This window comes from Sipha flava, unplaced genomic scaffold (assembly GCF_003268045.1).
Source record: "Sipha flava isolate LNK unplaced genomic scaffold, YSA_version1 0_pilon_pilon, whole genome shotgun sequence".
Lineage (NCBI taxonomy): Eukaryota > Metazoa > Arthropoda > Insecta > Hemiptera > Aphididae > Sipha > Sipha flava.
In genome coordinates, this window is record NW_020271713.1 from 3,353,153 (window position 1) to 3,373,427 (window position 20,275).

Here is a 20,275-nt window from a genome sequence, read left to right on the forward strand (position 1 = left end):
ATACCAGGTACTCCTCGTTCTCCTTTCATTCCATTGAGGCCAGGGATTCCTGGATTTCCAGTATCTCCTCTATCACCTTTACTTCCGGGAATTCCAGGATAGCTAAACATAATATCAGATTTTATTTTAGTTTTTAATTTACTGTATAATATTTGGTTATTTATATTAACAATATTACATTAAATTAAGTGTATATTTTGATTGTATAAAATATATCAAATTATAGTTAAATTATTAATTGAATTATAAATTAAAATATTAATAAATAATATTTTATAATATACCCTTCTCGACCATCAACTCCATTTAAACCATCCATTCCGGGTTCTCCTGGTATTCCTGGTACACCTCGAGGTCCCTTTAATTAAAAACATGTAATAAAATATGAACTTTTTTAATAGTTATAATCATATCAATGATTTATTTACTCAATTGATACATAATTTGTAATTAAAGAATTGTTATATGTACAATTATCTAAGATTTATTATTCAAGTATTTTACAGTTTACACGTACCGTGTCACCTTTCATTCCTGGAACTCCAGCTACTCCTGGGAAACCCTTTTCACCATCTGTTCCAGGTCTTCCATCAAATCCAGGTACTCCTGGATCACCCTGAAGGTAAATTACTTAATATTTAATTTTATAACTAGATAATACTGAATTTTTTTTAATATATAAAAATTCTTTAGATTATAGAACAACACTTATTAATGATGGTTTGACATAATATTTATTTACACAAGTATCATTCAAAAGAACTTAATTGAAAAATATAAGACCTCCTACACAAATAATTTGTCATTGAATTATTATTTAATATGTGATTCATGATTTTATACACTCCAACATTTAAATTTCGTGTTTATTTAACTTTTTATCGAATCATATTTAATAATCAAAAATTATTAATATTTTTTTTTTTTTACGTTATAAAATTGTATGTATATACAGTATATACATTCAATTTGTAGTTGTGTTACTTATGCATTTTATCAGAAATAATTTTCCAATAATTATTAATATGTACTTGTTTTTTTTATTACATTATATAATACATAAACTTTTTCATGTATAACATATTGTTAATAATTATTGATTATACGAGTATACACATTTATACATTAAATACATTTTAAAATAATGCTGATATATTTACTTTTATTCCAGGCAATCCTGGTATTCCAATACCCGGGAATCCAATTTCACCTTTTTCTCCTGGTAGACCTATAAATAGAATATGATATAATGTATTAGTTAATTTATTAATTATTCATGTTATTATTAAAAAAATATCTTAAATAAGATCATTTATTATACTTTATTTTATTTTATATTTTAGTGCCGATAAGCTGTTTAACACTATAGGACCAAATTCATAAAATATATGCGCAGTTATTATTTAATTCAAATAAGTAAAAAGAATTCTTTGAAAATATTTTATTGGTAAATCATTAATTTTATACGCATTGATTTATTTGCAGAAAAGTTAGTAAATAAACTTTAATCAAGTTTACAATTTATGGAAATAATCGTCTATAATTAAAAATTTGTTTTAAGCGAATGAAATAGATATTTTTTTTAAATTTGAACAAATTATATAATATAAAATTATTTAGATAAGAAAAATGACTTAAAGGTGTATTTCAACTTATTTATAATCAAAAAAAAAAAATTTTTTTTTGTGATTTAATTGTTTCATAAATATTATTAGGTTAAAATTAAGTTAAGATCAAATTTTTTATATACTTATTAGAATATTATTCTAATTAAATTTCTGTTATCTATTGTAAATCTAAAATTAGTTTTCACATATAATAGTACAAATTCTGTTTACAGAATGATTTTTGCTCTTTTAAAATAAAAGTTAATTCAATATTAATTCTTCATGTTTTATTCATATATTTTAAAACTTCATATAAAAATTTTCTAAAAACGTTTGGTATATAGCAAATCAAAACATTAATTCACTATTATTAATTTGTTTAATATTATAAACTTTTTAAATAATTCAATAATTTAATATCGTGAGGAACTCAATTTGTATTTTGATCAATTCAGCACTGTTCTTTTTATATATCATTTGATTTGAATTACCATTTATAAATTTATAATAAGAAACAGTTTCTGTTTATATTCAATTTATACTAAATAATGTTTGAAATTTCATGTATTTAAAAAAAAAATAAAAATATCACTATGAAAATATTAGTATACTCTTATATATCTAAGTAGTAATTCAAATAAATATTAAATATATTAGTATTTTAAAAATAAAATACTTTAATATTTAAGTATAAAAAAATATTTTACTCACCGTCAAGTCCCGGTGGTCCTTGTGGCCCTCTAAGACCGGATTCACCAGGTTCTCCTTTTTGTCCTTTTTCTGAAACAGGACCAGGTTCACCTTTCAAGCCCTATAATAGATATAGTGAAAATTGGTAAAATGATTAAATTGAATTAATAAAAAATATAAATTTAACATAATATATTTTGATAATCATTATTTTACCTGTGGGCCTAATGGACCGCGATCACCTTTAGGTCCAATCCAACCACGTTGTCCTCGATCTCCAGGGGGGCCAGGGAAACCTATATCACCCTTTTCACCTAAAATTTAAAACGATTATTGTTATTAACTAAAATTTGTAACTTAATGTACTATATAAAATCCTCTACTTTAAATTTTTTAATCCTTTACAAAATATTAATTGATAAAATGATAAGAAAGTGAATAATTGGCCATAAAATTTTTTTTTTAAAATATTAATATACCTGTGATTCCTTTTAATCCTGGCAAACCATCATCTCCAGGTAATCCAATAGGTCCAGGTATTCCCATTTCTCCTTTATCACCTTTATCTCCTAAGAATAAAATAATTTCATGATATCCAATTCTATTGAATAATAATAATTAAAGTACTCAATAATGACAATAAATCATTTTTAAATATTTTACCTGGTAATCCATCAAGTCCAGGTCTTCCAGGCATTCCTATGTGAAAAATTTTTTTTTAAATTTAGTATTTAACTTTCATGTTTAATAAAACCAACTAATGAACATAGATAAGCATAAAAATCTTATAGTTAATTTTTTTTCTTTTAATCAAATCATTTATTTGGATATGTGTTAAAATAAATTTTTTAATTTATATTAATATATTTGATTAATAATATACATTATCAAATTTTGATCATAGTTAATATAATAATTAATATTTAGTAATATTTTATTTATAAAAAATAAATACATCCTACTCAATTGATTATTGAATTGTAGGTATCAAGTAAATTAAAAAAAAAAAAATACATAAAAAATATTGATTTGATTTATCAAAGTTATTGTTGGTAATATAATAAACAATAAAACAGAAATTATTAAGGTTCATAAGTTTATGCCTTAAAAAATGCCTTTATGCACATAAAATTAGCAAAATATGCTTTAAAATATGAGTTAAAAAGTTAAAAAAATATACATTTATATGTATTAAATATCTAAAATTATGCACTAAAATGCTTACTTAAAAAAATTAGAAATTATTTTTGATATAACACCATATCCATTCATTTTTTTTATAGTTATATTTTATTAAATTATGTCACAGTTAAAGAAAATAGTATTTAAATACTATTTAATACTATTCTTGAGCCTTTATGAACTGCGTATAATGTATGTCTTTGTCAGTAATTCATTTTAAATCTGATATTTTTGAAACTAATTTATTCATTAAATGTATGAGTGTCAAAAAGATAAGAAAAAAAAAGATAATACGATTACTAATTTTAATTTTATTTGTATTTTCTATTTCGATTTTTGATTAATTATAATGAAATGTTTTATAATATGCTCGATAAAGTAGAAATATGCATAAATATGCCAAATATGCAAAAACATGTCAAATATGCAAAATAAGATTTCACATATTTAACCGTGTTCCCTTGAAATGGATTTCTATGTTATCTAGCATTAAATACAACATTGATATGCAAATGCATGAACTTACGAGTCCTGGTAATTACAGTATTTATATAAAAGTCATTAAATGCGATTAAATATTGTTGTTTACCTGGAGTGCCTCTATAACCGGGGAATCCTTTAGGACCTTCTGGACCTGGAGGACCAATATCACCTAAAATAATTTACATATTAGTTACTACTGTGCAACCAATTCCAATAAAATAATGCAAACATTGTATGGGTGTTTTATTATTTTCATGATTGGAATAATTACCTTTTTGTCCAGGGAATCCATGAAGTCCCTGCCTACCAGGTTCACCAATTAGTCCAGGTTCACCTAAAAAACGCAATGTAATAGTAAATTAAAGGGAAGTATAATTAATGTTTGTAATTTTTATACGTTAAACAAAAAATAATTTTCGGAAAATGTCTAAAGATTACGATTCATAAAATCTCATTTCACCTGTAAACCATAGTAATTTATATATTACCTATTCTTTATTTTATTGTTAGTGAATTTAATTGATGATTTCACAGCATTTACCATTTTTGTATAAATTATAGTTTCACGTTATCACTATCAGAGACGTCGAAAATAATTTGAGTATGATTTCTGAAGCTACTGAAACTACAATTTTCGCGTTTGTCTATGATTTACCGTTAATGATAATCAACATTATTTTAGAGACCCGTGAAATGTATATAAAGTCGCAACAAATAACTTATGTAGTTATTGTATATTTTTATTCAAAAGATCCTAAAATACTAATTATATTATCGTTGCAATTGCATTTTTCATCAAAATATTGTTCCTTTATAAAAAAAAAAAATTAAATTTAAAGTTTAAATGGTGTGTTATCCACGATTTTAATTCATATTGTTCATTTTTTTCATTTTTTAATAATTAAGTCTAGACATTCTTCGGATGTAATTTTGTTTATATTCGTATGTTAATGCTGATATCAACAATTTATTTATTTTTTTTGTATCATCTGTTAAATCATCAAAATTTTACCTTTTACACCATCAGCTCCAGGTTGTCCATCCAAACCAGGTGGTCCAATGGGACCAACAGGTCCTGTAAACAATAAAATAACGTCATGTTTTGAAGAAAAAAAAATTAAATCTAATTATTTTACCAGGTTCTCCTTTATTTCCTTGCTGTCCCGACAATCCTTCCAAACCAGGTTCACCTTTAAAAAATGATTTAATATTTCAATTATTACACAATCAAATTTAAATAACGCAACAAAAATATAATTATGATAAATAAATAAATAAATAAATTTATGTTACCTTGATCGCCTTTTTCTCCGGGTGATCCAGGAGTACCTAAGATAAATAAATATGTATTACTATTACTCTTATAATATACTCTTACAACAATAATTTTTAATAATTGTTAATTGTTTATAATAAGCTCATTAATAATTATTATTAATGAGCTTATTAAAAATTATTAAAGTAAAAATCATACTTGCATTATACATTTTATTAGTTTCAAAAATTATATTTGATATTTAGGAATATCATAATGATAATAATCTAAACAAATGGCTTACATTTAATGAATAAAAATAATAATTTAATGAAAATAGAATAATATTGATTTGAGATATTGTAACTTATTTGGAATGAAAAATTAATATCAACTTAGATTTACTATATACAATTTTGCATTTATTACTTTATATTTTTCATTATTTAACTGGTCAAGTATTAAATTTAAAATGTTTGTGTTTAAATTTCAAAAATAAACCCTCATTATATAATAAATCAAGAAGATATTAATGTTTTTGAAAAAACATAAAAATATGTTACAGTAAAATAAATTGTTCTTCAAAACCAGTTGATAACTAGAGTTCAAATATTTCAGCTATTTAAAACATTTATTGAAATACGGAGTAAATTAGTTTTATCGGAAGTTTATTTATTAATCTTATATTTATATGCAAACTGCAAATAAATAATATTTATATATTTTGTTGAAACTCATACAAAATGGTAATCTTTGTTACTTGTATTAAACATTTTTAATTTTTGTTTGTATAGTATATTATACACTGGGCATACCTGGTTCACCAGAAATTCCGGGTCTTCCAAATGGTCCTTGTAGACCTGTTAAAATTGAACAATAGTTGTAAACAATAATTTCATATAAAAAATAAAATATGTATTATTCAAATGTCTAGTTCTTATTATGTTGTACAAGTTCACAGCTAAAATAATCACGTGATTAAAAATATGTTTACTAAAATTACCTTTTTCACCCTTATCGCCTGCAGGTCCTTCTGAACCTTTTGGTCCGATTAATGGTATTCCGGGCTCGCCTTTCATTCCTAAAAAAAATATATTTTAATTTTTTTATTTTAAACTATTTTTATGTTTTTTGTTGTTTTTTATATAATAATATTGTAGTTAGTTTGTTAAAATTGATATTTATTTAACTCTAAGACATCTAAATATATTAGTTTAACCTTATAGTATGATTTAGGGGATATAGGAAATCGAAATAAATGGAAGTTTAGGACAAGGGTAGTGGACCCTAAATAGTTGGGAGAAAGGCGAAGGAGAAGAATAAGATACTAATAGAATGATGTATTTAATAAACAATGTAAGAGCCATTTTAATAATTAAACAAATTATTTATTGAGTGGATATTTACCTTTGGCTGCTGGTAATCCTGGATATCCTCTTTCTCCATCACGCCCCGAATCACCAGGAAAACCTATCATTTAAGTTTTTAACTATTATTAAAATTTGGATTAAAATAGAACTGAATATTAATTTGAGAACACAATTCACAATTTAAAACGTTATTGTATATCAATGATATATAGCTAAGTTTATCATTCATATTTAAAATTATAATTATATATTTATAATTACCCATTGGTCCAGTATTTCCTTTGTCACCACGAGGTCCTGGTAGTCCTCTTGGACCGACAATACCTACAGCATATTTTAAACTTTATTTATGAAAATGTTCTTAGCAGTTAGTTAGGTTTCAAATAGTATTTTTTACTATGAATACATTAAATATATTTATTTACATCATCTTATTTGTTCAATATATTAAAATATATTACTCATAATAAAAATGTTCACTGTAAGAAATATTATAATTAAAAATCAATGAGTAAAAAAAAATAAAAAAAAAATATTAAGTTCCCTGTTTTATAAAAATGTTTTTTTATCAAATTATATTTCATTCTTGATATTATGTCAATTTGAGATAGTAAAAATAAATTATTATTTATATCTCTAATTAATTCATATAAGTGATACAAATGTTATATTTAAATTTTTTTATTTATTTTGTTTTTTAATAATGATACTCTTTTTTTGTAAGATTAGTTAAATATTTAACTTATATATAAATTAGTATTTCTTATGCTTACCCGGAGGTCCTCTTGGACCAATAGATCCTTCTTTTCCCTAAAAATGAAAACAATTTTGTATTTAATAAAATTAATTTTGAAAAGAAATATGTATATTTTATTTATGATATTAATTGATTAATAACCAATAATTAAAGTTTACCAATAAATCAATAATAATTTACTAAAAAAGTAAAATTCATCTAATTTTAGTATTTAAATACATACCACTGGGCCCAGGTCTCCTTTATCACCAGGATCACCTATTTTTTTAAATAAATAACGAATTGTTTCATAATGAATTGTTATTTTACATTAGACCATCAAAAAAATTACTGACCTTGTACTCCTTGTAAACCAGGTTCACCTTTTTGTCCTTCAAATCCTTTATCTCCTTTTTGGCCTTTAATTAGTTCACTTAAATCATCACATTTACCTATAATTATCAATAAACAATTAGTATTTATTTAACTTAATACGTAGCTAGTAAAAAAAAATATTTATATTTTATTTATTATTTTATGGTTATGGAGTTCTAAAATGTTTCCGATGTAGTTAAAGCTAATTATATAATTTTGTATGCCAAATTAAGTAATTTTATCTATTAATCTACTAATATATTTTTAAAATTATGGTTTATAATACGTAAGTATATATGTAAATATTATGTGTGCAATAATAAAAATAAAATGTTTCTTAAAAAAAAAAAACCATTAAAATGTCCGTGTATTTGATCATTTTAACAAAAACTACTAACCAGGTACTCCTTTTGCGCCAGGTAATCCAGAATAACCCTTATCTCCCTTGACTCTGGAAATTTAATACATATATGAGCAATATTTTTGTAAATTGTACAAAATAAAACATAATTAGTTAAAAGCAATATACCCTTTAATTCCTGGATATCCTTGTTCTCCCTTTATGCTAACTCCTTTTTCTCCTTTGTCTCCAGGATTTCCTGGTTGTCCTGTAAATAAATATTAATATGTAAAAAATTTACTTTCATTAAAATATTTTAAAATATATGCTATGATATTTACCTGGATAACCTTCAGAACCTGGGAATCCTCTATCACCCTAATGATATACATAAATTGTTCAAATATAATTTGATTAAATACATAATTGTTAAAAATTATTTTATGAATACCTAATTAAGTATGGATTTTTGTCTATATCTAAGTTGCATTAGTTAATAATATATGTATATCTATATATTGTTCAGAAGTTTAAAGATTTTTTGAAATACATAATACAGTATACACTGTCCTAGAAGAATATAGAAGACTCCAAATAAATAAAATATCATTAGCTATATATTTATAACAATTTTTAAACGTAAATACGATAATTTAAATTATTATGATAATCATGTGATTACACAAAAATTCGATGTTCACGAATACGTAAAAAAATTAAATTTAGTTATCTTCGATGATTTTTAGTAAAACTGTAAGTAGTTATACGTTGCCTGACCGAAAGTTGTAAGAACTGATTGCGGTAATCGGAAATTTACGGAAAATGTGGCCATTAGATTACCGACATTTGAATGGACACTTCATTGGACATTGTTAAGGTGTAATTCCTTAGGATGCGTCTATAGACGGGCGACTGACGTGACTGACGCGGCGCGATTTGAATTCTTGCGACGCAACTGAGTAGGTATTCCGTACAACTACAAAACGTAGTCGCAAGAGACGTGTGGCAGGTATATAATCTACATTGCTATCATAAGACATTTTAAAATTATATAGGTAAATCAAATAAACGGTTAGTAAACGGTATCAAATTAACAAGTCGACGATAATCGGTCTCGCGTCTAGTGCGTTTTGACCGCCTACCAAGCGGTTGTCAGTCGCACAATTAGAGACGCAACAGCCACGCGGCGGTGTTGGGAATAGGTTTTATTTAAAAATAGGAAAAACCGTTAAAATTAGAGTTACGCTGCGTCAGCCACATCGATCGCGCGTCTATATACGCGCTCTAAGAAATCGCACCTTAAGGATAGACCTTAGTTACATTTTTTTAAAAATTTAACTACAAAAATTTAGGTTTTAGCGAAATGACATCTTGATAAATAAGTCATCAAATTTTTTTAATTAATACTTACTTTTTCTCCCGTTTCTCCCATTGGTCCTGTTACACCTTTTTGTCCGGGATATCCCAAATCACCTCTAGCTCCTGGCAAGCCATCTCTAAAGTAAATAAAATTAAAGTGAATAAGGAGCAATATAAGATATTATTATTTATATTGTATAATTATTCACCACTAACAGCTAGTAATACTAACTCATACTAGTCATTGCGGCTTTCTGTTATTGTTTGCCATACTTATTATTATTTTTAAAATTATTATAATATTTTTATGCTTTGTGGTTTGAAAGATATTGTATCACCACAAACATATTTCCTATAGCGCAAACAATATCTTTAGTTTATTATTGTAAATATGTTCTTTGTTATTTTAACCAAAGAAATACTAGAACATTTATTAAAAAAAAAAAAATGTTACAGATGACTTTTACGCTGTAGACAAATTATTACATGAGGGTACATAATTTTGTCCATATAAAATACATTATCATATAAAATGATTTATTAATAATACATATTTACTATATACACCGATCTGTTTTTATTAAATAAAATTCCATCATAGTATTATATATTTATTTTTATAATACTGCCATTCCTATTGAGTATGAGAATAGTTTTAATTTAAATTTAACTGAATACTTAATAAAGTTCATCTCGACCTACGTGTATTGAAATTGCCTTCTTAAAACGCCGTTCAATTTTTTCTACATTTTTTTTTTTTATATTTGCAGTGTCACTTTATATTACCATAAATTATATCAAAAGATCACACCTATTTAGTGTTACATTTAATTTATATTATTTTTTATTGTTTTTTAATTTGTTATAGCAACTATTTACCTTCCTTGGGAACCTTTTGGACCAGGTTCTCCTTTTTCCGTTTTCATTTGAGCAGCTGATATCAAAGCATTTTCTCCTTTTTGACCTTTAACTCCTGGTTCACCCGCAATACCATCTTTACCCTAAATTAAAAAAAGAAAAAAAAATACATATTCAACGTTATTCAACTAAAACTATAATTTCTAACATATAATTTAGATATCATGGACCTAGTGCAGAAATATGTGTTAACATTTTAAATAATTAAAATAAAAGTTAGTCTTTCAATTATAGCATAATATTTTCAATATATTAATTTTATGAATAATAATTTTTATTTTATAGTTAAGCACTTACAGGTTCTCCTGGTTCACCAATCGGTCCAATCATTCCATCATCACCGCGTTCACCTGGGAACCCTCTATCCCCTGGTGGTCCACGAGGCCCCTATATAAAATAAATACATTCACTTAAATTTTCGATTTTAAGGTTACATTTATAACATTTATATATTTTGGTATGACAAAAATACACCATCTTACTGCAGTATTATAATGAATTTTAATTTCAATATTAAACTGACATTATATTAAAAATAAGTGAATTTTAACACTTGAAGAATATGAACAAATTTAAATACTTGTATTGCGATAGTTTTGAAACTTACAATTTAATTTTTATCATTATATAATTAAAAATTATTAAATACCAGTTTCTATACATATTAATTAAACCACAATTCCTTAATATTTTCATACAAGTATATTTAATTAAAAAAATATAAATTAGAATTGTTATACTTTTTATTCAATTGTTTTTTAATTTAATTATTTAATTTGGTTAAGGGCCATGGCATTATTTAATGGTTATGACATGTTACTAAATGTATCAATTTTGGTATACAGCTGAATATTATTTTAGTGTAACTTGTACCATTTAAGGTACACTCGAGTCATTGATATTAGTAACAGTGTGCACCATAATTGGAATTCGTAAATGCGATATTCCTATAAGAGATGTTTGTGTGACCTCTTAGTAATGTTTTAGTAAAATGAAGAAACAAATTTATAATTTTTCAAAGGTTTAACAATAATAATGAAAATATAAATTAAAAAGTTTATTTTGTGATTTAGCGTAATAAAAATACATTGTAATGAATGGTATGCATTGCTTAGAAAAACTACATTGTATCATAATATGATTAATATATATTATATGGGACACGTGGCAGTTAATCTGTTGAAAAAAAATATCAAAGAGTTTTTAAAAACTAAATTTAATGTAATATATAATTGTGTATGTACTAAAAAATATATTTAAGTCATTCATGCTTTACCGTTAGTCCTGGAGTTCCAGGAATTCCAGGATCACCCTTAGCACCTTTTTCTCCTGGACTACAATTTTGACAACTACCACCTATTTCACCTTTTTGACCGTCTTGACCTATCAAGGTAATTTGAATATGTCATCAATACAAGAATAATATAATAAATTACCAAAAAAATGCGTGTAAAAATATCAAAAATAAATCATTAAATAATATATGTTTTGTTAAGAAATTTTTAATTTCAAAATATGATATAGTTTACCTGGGATTCCAGGAAAACCTGGTCTACCCTCAGCACCTGGTTCTCCGGGAGGACCCATAACACCTGGTGGTCCGGGAATACCAGATGGGGAATCACCTAATAGTAAATAATTTTATATTATTACCAATATAGCAATTATATATTATTATTTAAATTGAAAATATTCTTAAAACAGATTTTTTTCTGATAATTCTTACCTGGAGATCCTCGTTCACCTGGATAACCACGTTCACCTTTAGATCCTTTTTCACCGTCTCTTCCGGGAACTCCATCTACACCTTTATTTCCCTAATGAAAATTATATATATTTTTTAAAATTAATGCTAATTTTGGTATACGCATAGAATTTTAAATCATTACAATTTATAATTTAAACAGTTTATCAATGGAGAATTACTGCAACAACAAAAATAATCATGCATTTAATATGGCTTCATTACTCAATAATAATGTTTAATGAAGCTCAATGTTTTAAAGTTTTTAAACTTACAATGATTGAAGCACCCTTTTCTCCAGGTTGTCCTCTAGGTCCAGGAGGGCCTTGTAATCCAGGGTATCCTTAACATATCATAAACGTGTAAAAAATTTGATTTTCAAACTCTTTTCAAATTAAATTAATATAATTATTATTTTGTAACACTATAGAAGTTAGGAGAAAGTTGTAAAAATTTTATTTTGTGTTGCTGACTAATAAAATCGGATAATTAAACGAAATTAGATTAAAATTAATAATAATAATAATAAATAAATAAATATTAATCATAGCAAATCAAAACATTTCCTGGTTATTTGTATTATATTTCAAAGACATTGAAATATTTTAATTGTATTTTTGGTATTTATAGATAATTGAAATTTTCAATTTTTCCAAATTTTAAATGTTCTTTTTTTAATTGCAATAATTATAACATAATGAGTTCAAATAACCTAATTAAGGAATTTAGTTTTACCAATTTATCAACCATCTTTAAAAATATAAATTGATCCACCCGACTCATAAATGTTTTTTTTTTTTTTTTTGAGAGCACATTGATTTCAAGTTTAAAACATCAATATATCAATATAATGCACTCATTCCTTTATCTTTTACTAATGTGGAATCTTAACTGACCAAGTAGTATCGTCATTATTTTATTAAGAATCTATACAAAATTTCGATAGTTGTAAGTTTATATACTATGCATATTAAAATACAATTTTAAATAACCCATAGGTTATAAACTTTTATTATATTATATGGGTGATTACATTTTCAATCATGTTTTAATAATATAAATGAATAATTATTTAAAATCAATACTAAAAAAATCATAGAAATTCATTCATGAAAAATTATTTATATTTATATTTATACACTTGTTCAATGGTAAACTATATTATAGGTAATGATTATTATTGATCAATATTTATGTAATATATTTTAAGCATTTTGTATGTTTTAACATCTTGTTTTAACTACGATTCCTATGATTTTTTGGTATTACAGAACTAAGTTATAGAATCAATTTCATTTTAGCCTGGAAAATATTTTTCAATTAATTTTTCTTAAACAGGCATAAATAAATCTTTTTAAGTATCTAAATTTGATATAATTACCTCGTAACCCGGGTACTCCAGGAAAACCTGAAAATCAACAATAAATTCGTAAATTTTATCAAAACTTAGACTAATAATATATACTTAAAAATGAGTTATTATGTATACTTAAAAAGTAGTTATAGCGTTGTAATAACTGATTGTATCTAACAGTAATATACTTTTGATTAGTAAATATAAATAAAGCGAAGTAAATAGTTTATTAAAATAGGATTAAATCAAGAAGTGTACAAAATCATTTTTTTAGATATCAAGAAATAAATATTAGAATGCTCTAAAATTATACGTATAATTTAATACGTTATACTTTCCTATATATAATAATTGAAGAACATAATTTGTATATGAATTGTTTCGTATAGCTCTATAATATAGAACATTAAATTATAAAGTATTCCGCGAAGATACACTAAAAATTTAATGTAAGTGGTTGACATTGAGTTCTTATACTCCCTGTTATACGTTAAAATAATACATTTTTATGACATGATTTATAGAGTAGTTAATTTAATTGTGAATTAAATGTATAGTACACAGTAATAATTTTAAATTATTGAAATGTATATTTATATTTTGTATGCAAAATATTTTGTAAATGTATGTATATGAAAAATCAAATTTCAAAAACATAGAATGTAATAAATAAAAATATATACTTGCCTGTAAGTCCTGGTTCTCCTTTTGCACCAATCTCGCCAGGAAATCCTTCGGGACCAATATTTCCAGGCATTCCTAAATGATGGAAAGTTTATGTTTATAAAACGTATTAAATAGTTTTGTGTGAACATTCAAAAACTCAAACAATACAAGGATTATGGTTATATTTGAATACTTTTAAAGATACATTACGATTTTATTATTTTTATTATTACTGTTTCAATAAGTATTCATTAATTAGCTTTCAGGTATAGATATTTGTAATGTATAATATTTATAGATAAATAATACAAACGTACCTGGGCCTCCAGTATTTCCTTTTGGTCCAGGTGGACCTGGTTGTCCATCGATACCATCTAAACCTTTAGGACCTAAAATTGACAGATGTATTTATATACATTGAGTTTCTAAACCGTATTAATTTTAAATTTGTATTGAATTACAAATTTTAAATAATTACCTATTGGTCCTGGATAACCTCTGGGTCCTTGAGGTCCAGGGAGACCGGGTCTGCCATTTCCTCCCTAGATAAATTATATTATTATTTTTAATTCTTTTATCGCCAATTCCTCATTTAGTTAATCATTCAAAAAGACAAATTTTAATTAAATTTTGTTTTAAGTAAAATGTAAATTATTATTTTTAAATAATGTACCCCTGGTGGTCCTCTAGGACCTCGAAGTCCAGCCACTCCAGGTGCTCCATCTCTTCCTAAAAACATAAATAAAAATATACATTATATAAACCTCCGACTATTTCAACGAAAACTATATTCATTTAATAAAAATAACTGTTTAGTTTCACTTTTATTGTTTTACATTTTATTGTTATTGATATATAATTTGGAAAAACAATTCTACGTATTACGAGAATTATGATTATCTATTATTAATATGATTTGCCGGTAATACACGTAAATCATAATTAGATTTATTTAAATAAAGACAAAAATATATTATTTTTAGTATTAATAACTGACCGGGCTCTCCCTTAGGCCCATGACGGCCTGGTAAACCACTCAATCCATCATTTCCTCGGTCTCCTAAAAATAGAGAACTTGTTAACATTTATTATATTTATTTAAAGGAAATTCGTATTTATATTCGTACATTATTATAATATATTTTAATTTTATAAATAAGTTACCTTTTTGGCCAATAAATCCAGGAGGTCCTGGATAGCCATCACGTCCCTATAATTAAAGTAAACATAATTGTATAAAATGTAATTTTTAGATTCCATATTTCTAAAATGTCACAAAATATGATTAAGTATCATTATCATAGTTTTTAACTATCATTAGTTTTAATTTATTCAAATTTTCTTGTAATATTATATTATTCTAAAATAATGTGTATAATAAATAATATTATAGATAAACATACAATATAAAAATATAATACATATATACTATAAAAATGTAAAAGAAATTAATTACTCTAGGTCCTGGAGGTCCCATTAATCCTTTTTCACCTTTTTCACCATCATTAGCTGAAATTTATATCAAATAAAATTATAAATTGACTCAGCTAATACATGTTATATATTATTATCCATAATTATATTCAATAAGTATTAACACAAGCTTACCACTATATTATAGAAAACTGTTAATCGGTTCGCACGTAAAAACAATAAAGCATAATAAAGGTTGAATATTACTAAGAAAGAGTTATATAACATATCATAATGTATATCAGTACCTGGCTCTCCTTTATCACCAGTCATTCCCATATCTCCTTTAGAGCCGGTTTCTCCACGTTCTCCCTGATTTGTAAGAATTAAAAATTATAATTATTAAATGATAATGTACACACAATCTTTTAATTTAAATGTATTTTTAACAAATCAACTTAGAACACATATTTTTTTTGTTAATTATTTGTTAGAAATCATAAACCATTATACGATTATAAGCTATATAAAATGTTGTTATATTTTAACTACAAAATTTTTGTGGTTAGAAAAGATCATAACTGCACTTCTTTAATAATTATATAATCATGTAAATAGATGAAAATCGATGAAAACTATATTGTGATAGTTAACTAATACTTATAGCTAAAAATATTTTTGAAAATAGTTTAATTCAACCATAGTTGTATTGAAATTAAAATACAATAAATAATACGTCGAACCTTTTATAATATACGAGTATGTCACCAATTATTTTGGTAAATGTTTTTAATTATTTCAAATATCTCTCAATGCGGACATTTACCAGTATTTTTTGACATGCACAATAGTTATTTAATGAATGTCGATATGTCTGATTACATATAAAAAATATTTTTCATATTTTTATTCATTATTAATTTTAATTCGAATATAATATTATAAACTATTATTAAATAGTTTTATAACAGTTAATAATAGTTACTATCGCGCTTGGTTTAGAATACGCGACGATACTGACGAGGATTTATACTATATTATCTAGATAACTATTTTCTCATGCGATATCATTATCGACATCGTCCAAACGACTTGAATGCATACGATTATTGTGACTGGGCGATTAGGTCAAACATAATCGAAAATTTTATTGATCCTACAAAATAATACAAAAATACCTTTTACATATACCTTGCTTAAAGTGCGGTCAACATTTACCAAACACTGATTGTAAATGTCAACAATCACCGGTGTATGAACGCGTTAAGACCGTTTTGTCAACATTCACTACGATCTTTGGTAAATGTGAACATACACCTGTGACTGTCAACATTCGCCTATTGTGGTCATACACCTTAACATATATAATTATAATATTATATAAAAATATATATTTATATTTTCTTTTCAAGTATTTAATTTTATCTTTCGAATCTTCTGAAACAATTTTATCATTACAGAACATAAAGTGTGTAGTTATAACAAAATATTAGTGTATATTTTTTGACGATTTGTTATGCTATTGTATTTTAGGTTTTTAATTGGTTTTAACGTATTATCTTAGTGTAATTATTTTCATTTGAATACAAACAATTGTTTTACAAAAAATAATTTTTTAATATCTGAACAATAACTTATTATAGTAACAAATTATTTTATTAACTTGTGTTTTTTTTTTTTAGGTTATGATTTATAAACAATTTGGGAATCTGTTGATAAGTTATATTTATAGATATTTTTCAATACTGATGTATGACAAGTACCTGAATACCTGGCGATCCTTTTTCGCCTTTAGGTCCAACAGTTGAATTGTCATTACCACTTCGTGGTATATAAGCTTGTCCAGGAGGTCCCCTTTCTCCTTTCCAACCTTTATCACCTTTTTGACCTTCAAAACCAACATTCTCTTTTCCTAAAATAAAAATTTAAACCCAAATAAATAGTGTATTGAACAGTTGCATCCGAAAATTCCAGTTTTATTGTGTGTTGTATATCACTGTTACTTTTAAAATGTAAATCATAAAATATTTATAATTATTATATCTAAAATAAATCTTTAACAATCAGTTAACATTTTTTTACGTTTCTCTTGAAGTTAAAATTATAAATTTATAAATATTTTTTTAATAGAATTATATTGGTATAACATCAATGTATACCTTTTTCTCCTTTTGGGCCAGGATAACCTCTATTTCCCTAAAATAAATAAAATATGATTAACGTTATAAATTTTATAATGTTATAGTAAGAATATAGTAATTTATAATAAAAAGTACGTATTAATGAATGGAAAATATAACTTTAAATTACTTTTGGACCAATATCTCCTGGATTTCCCATTGGTCCAACAGGACCCTGTGGACCAGGTATTCCGGGTAAGCCTGAAATACAATAATTATATTTAAATATTGAAAATTAAATATAAAAAATATAAAAATATAATATTAATAAATATAAATATAATATTATATTATATAATATAATATTTAAATATATAAAATGTAAAATACTTAATCGTATGTAAGTATTTTAAATATATATATCCATGTAGAATTGTATTAATTATATTCATACCTTGAACACCATTCAAACCGGGTTCTCCTTTTTGGCCTTTGTTATTTATTGGTGTCTGCGCAGATTCTCCTTTCATTCCTTTAGAAAAATAAAACGAAATTTTTTATAAAATTATTATAGTTAAAAACCTCACAACTAATTACATATTACTGAGAAAGAATTTTATGTTTTTTTTTTTTAAATATAAAAAACTAAAATGAAACTAAAAAAAAAATTATATTTTTGAATTATTTAAAAAAACTTACGTATGTGTTTAATACAGGGACTGGAAACCAACCGAAAAAGACCGGTTTCGGATCAAAACCTTAACCAAAACCCATAAAATCGTTTATGAAGAAACCGAAATCGAAATATTAATTTGAATGGTTTTACGAACTTTTTCGGTTATTAAAATTGAAAATTATAATATTATATTATACATTTAAATTCACGGGCAATTACTTATAACATGAAATTCCAAGTGTCAAAACAGAAATTAAATTTTATTAAATTGAAATAGGGGCAACATTATAACATAAAATACTGACAATTTATTATCTCTGAATATAACGAGTTAAATAATAATATAAGTTAACAAAAATACAACTAATATAATACAAATTATTTAATTTATGTATATTTTTTTTCGCCTGATTGTTATTTTACGAGGCAATGGGAATAATATGGAATTATCGACCTCTAAGTACAGATATAATAATATATGAAAGTGTTTCAAATTATTCACATCGAACAGCTATTATGAACATAATTATATTCCAAAAATATAACTTATACGTATAAATATAGCTCTAAGTAATAAGCATGTATTCTTTTTTCTGTTTCTGATCCCTGTGTATTTTGGGCTGTATTAAAATGGATCATTCTAATGTCTGTAAAAATCATGCCTATTTTACTTTCAATAAAAGTTCCAAAGAATCTTCATGTAAAATGTGTGATTGCAAATTAAATGTAATTAAAATTAAAATAAATAGGTACTTTAAATTATATCAAACTTATATAAAATAAAATTATTGAATATTTATTGAAATTAATTTTACAATATTATTAATGTAGGTTAGTACCTGACTATATTATTGCGTATAATATCTAATTTACCTAATTACTTTTTACTCGAGGTTTTACAAATTTTTTTTTTCTTTACATCAATTAGGTAATAAGATAAAAGGTAAGTAAGGTCTGTTTCTATGAGTTAATTGTGATATACATAAGCTTATTATATATGTTATTTTTATTTAATATGATATAAAATATGTATATATATATATTGTTTTTTTTTTAATTTTAATTAAAATTTAAATTAAAAAAAAATAAATATATTTGAGTAAAAATTTGTTCGGTTTCGATTAAAACCGGTTTTTACCCAATTGGTCTTTATTTATTTATTTTTTTTATGGCCCTGAGCTAAAAATTATAATTTCCGAGCCCTGATTATGTAACAATAATATTTAGAAATTGTCTTTTAAAGATGGTAGTGTTAAAAAACAAAATAAAATGTGCTTATTTTAAAAAGTAAAAAAAATCCCTTGTTATATTAAAAAAAAAAAGAATAAAGAAGACCAATAGTTTGGGTTAAAACGAGTTTTATCTGAAACCAATGTTTATTATTTATAAAAACCGAAATTTACATTTTTTTTTCCTGGCCTGAACCGAAACCGAAACCGATAAAAACGTAAAAGTTCCAGTCCCTGGTTTAATAATAATTATTTGTATTATTAAATAATTATTAATTTATTAAAATTATGCTTATGCACCAGCTAAATAAAAATAATTTTTAAAATACTTGCCTTTATCACCAGGTAATCCTGGGTATCCGCGAGGTCCAATAGCACCTGGTAAACCAGGAAGACCAGGTTTCCCCTGTAGATATTGTTCAAAATTAGTTTTATTTCAATATTGTAACTGTTCAATTTTTGTTTCATGTTCACAAAATGAATCTATTTTTGATTGAAAAGTTTTACTTTTATGATGGACGTTTTTTTTAAATGAGTATTTTTATATAACTAATTTAATTAATAACTGAATTTAAATATAAATGTAACTGATTATCAAGTATTTGGTATATTTTATTCTTATTATTTATTATGCTTAGCTTTAAAACAACCGGACAAAATCGTTTGACCAATAACGAGATTCACATTCTTAAAGTATGAACTTATATTTTAATAGAAGTTTTATAAATATAATATATTGAAGTTTTTTGATTTTAAAT

At 24.4% G+C, this 20,275-nt stretch overlaps 1 protein-coding gene across 1 annotated transcript in view; it reads right to left on the minus strand.

Annotated features, from left to right (window-relative positions):
* Positions 1-20,275, minus strand: part of LOC112690311 (collagen alpha-1(IV) chain) — a 37,103-nt gene that overhangs the window by 6,969 nt on the left and 9,859 nt on the right. The window contains exons 8-51 of the mRNA XM_025564625.1: positions 19,851-19,923; positions 18,067-18,144; positions 17,803-17,873; positions 17,652-17,688; positions 17,256-17,404; positions 15,801-15,864; positions 15,536-15,588; positions 15,244-15,289; positions 15,077-15,139; positions 14,753-14,808; positions 14,558-14,621; positions 14,397-14,468; positions 14,101-14,172; positions 13,441-13,467; positions 12,335-12,402; positions 12,042-12,132; positions 11,845-11,940; positions 11,592-11,698; positions 10,613-10,702; positions 10,277-10,398; positions 9,450-9,534; positions 8,380-8,416; positions 8,228-8,306; positions 8,097-8,149; positions 7,680-7,775; positions 7,568-7,602; positions 7,361-7,397; positions 6,849-6,911; positions 6,625-6,687; positions 6,221-6,298; positions 6,033-6,077; positions 5,256-5,291; positions 5,099-5,152; positions 4,975-5,037; positions 4,234-4,296; positions 4,069-4,131; positions 2,961-2,996; positions 2,777-2,866; positions 2,514-2,611; positions 2,319-2,418; positions 1,161-1,228; positions 518-616; positions 285-358; positions 5-102 (exon numbers count right to left, since the gene is read on the minus strand). Coding sequence (XP_025420410.1) covers positions 5-102; positions 285-358; positions 518-616; positions 1,161-1,228; positions 2,319-2,418; positions 2,514-2,611; positions 2,777-2,866; positions 2,961-2,996; positions 4,069-4,131; positions 4,234-4,296; positions 4,975-5,037; positions 5,099-5,152; positions 5,256-5,291; positions 6,033-6,077; positions 6,221-6,298; positions 6,625-6,687; positions 6,849-6,911; positions 7,361-7,397; positions 7,568-7,602; positions 7,680-7,775; positions 8,097-8,149; positions 8,228-8,306; positions 8,380-8,416; positions 9,450-9,534; positions 10,277-10,398; positions 10,613-10,702; positions 11,592-11,698; positions 11,845-11,940; positions 12,042-12,132; positions 12,335-12,402; positions 13,441-13,467; positions 14,101-14,172; positions 14,397-14,468; positions 14,558-14,621; positions 14,753-14,808; positions 15,077-15,139; positions 15,244-15,289; positions 15,536-15,588; positions 15,801-15,864; positions 17,256-17,404; positions 17,652-17,688; positions 17,803-17,873; positions 18,067-18,144; positions 19,851-19,923 — 3,112 coding nt within the window. The remainder of the gene's footprint in view (positions 1-4; positions 103-284; positions 359-517; positions 617-1,160; positions 1,229-2,318; positions 2,419-2,513; positions 2,612-2,776; positions 2,867-2,960; positions 2,997-4,068; positions 4,132-4,233; positions 4,297-4,974; positions 5,038-5,098; positions 5,153-5,255; positions 5,292-6,032; positions 6,078-6,220; positions 6,299-6,624; positions 6,688-6,848; positions 6,912-7,360; positions 7,398-7,567; positions 7,603-7,679; positions 7,776-8,096; positions 8,150-8,227; positions 8,307-8,379; positions 8,417-9,449; positions 9,535-10,276; positions 10,399-10,612; positions 10,703-11,591; positions 11,699-11,844; positions 11,941-12,041; positions 12,133-12,334; positions 12,403-13,440; positions 13,468-14,100; positions 14,173-14,396; positions 14,469-14,557; positions 14,622-14,752; positions 14,809-15,076; positions 15,140-15,243; positions 15,290-15,535; positions 15,589-15,800; positions 15,865-17,255; positions 17,405-17,651; positions 17,689-17,802; positions 17,874-18,066; positions 18,145-19,850; positions 19,924-20,275) is intronic.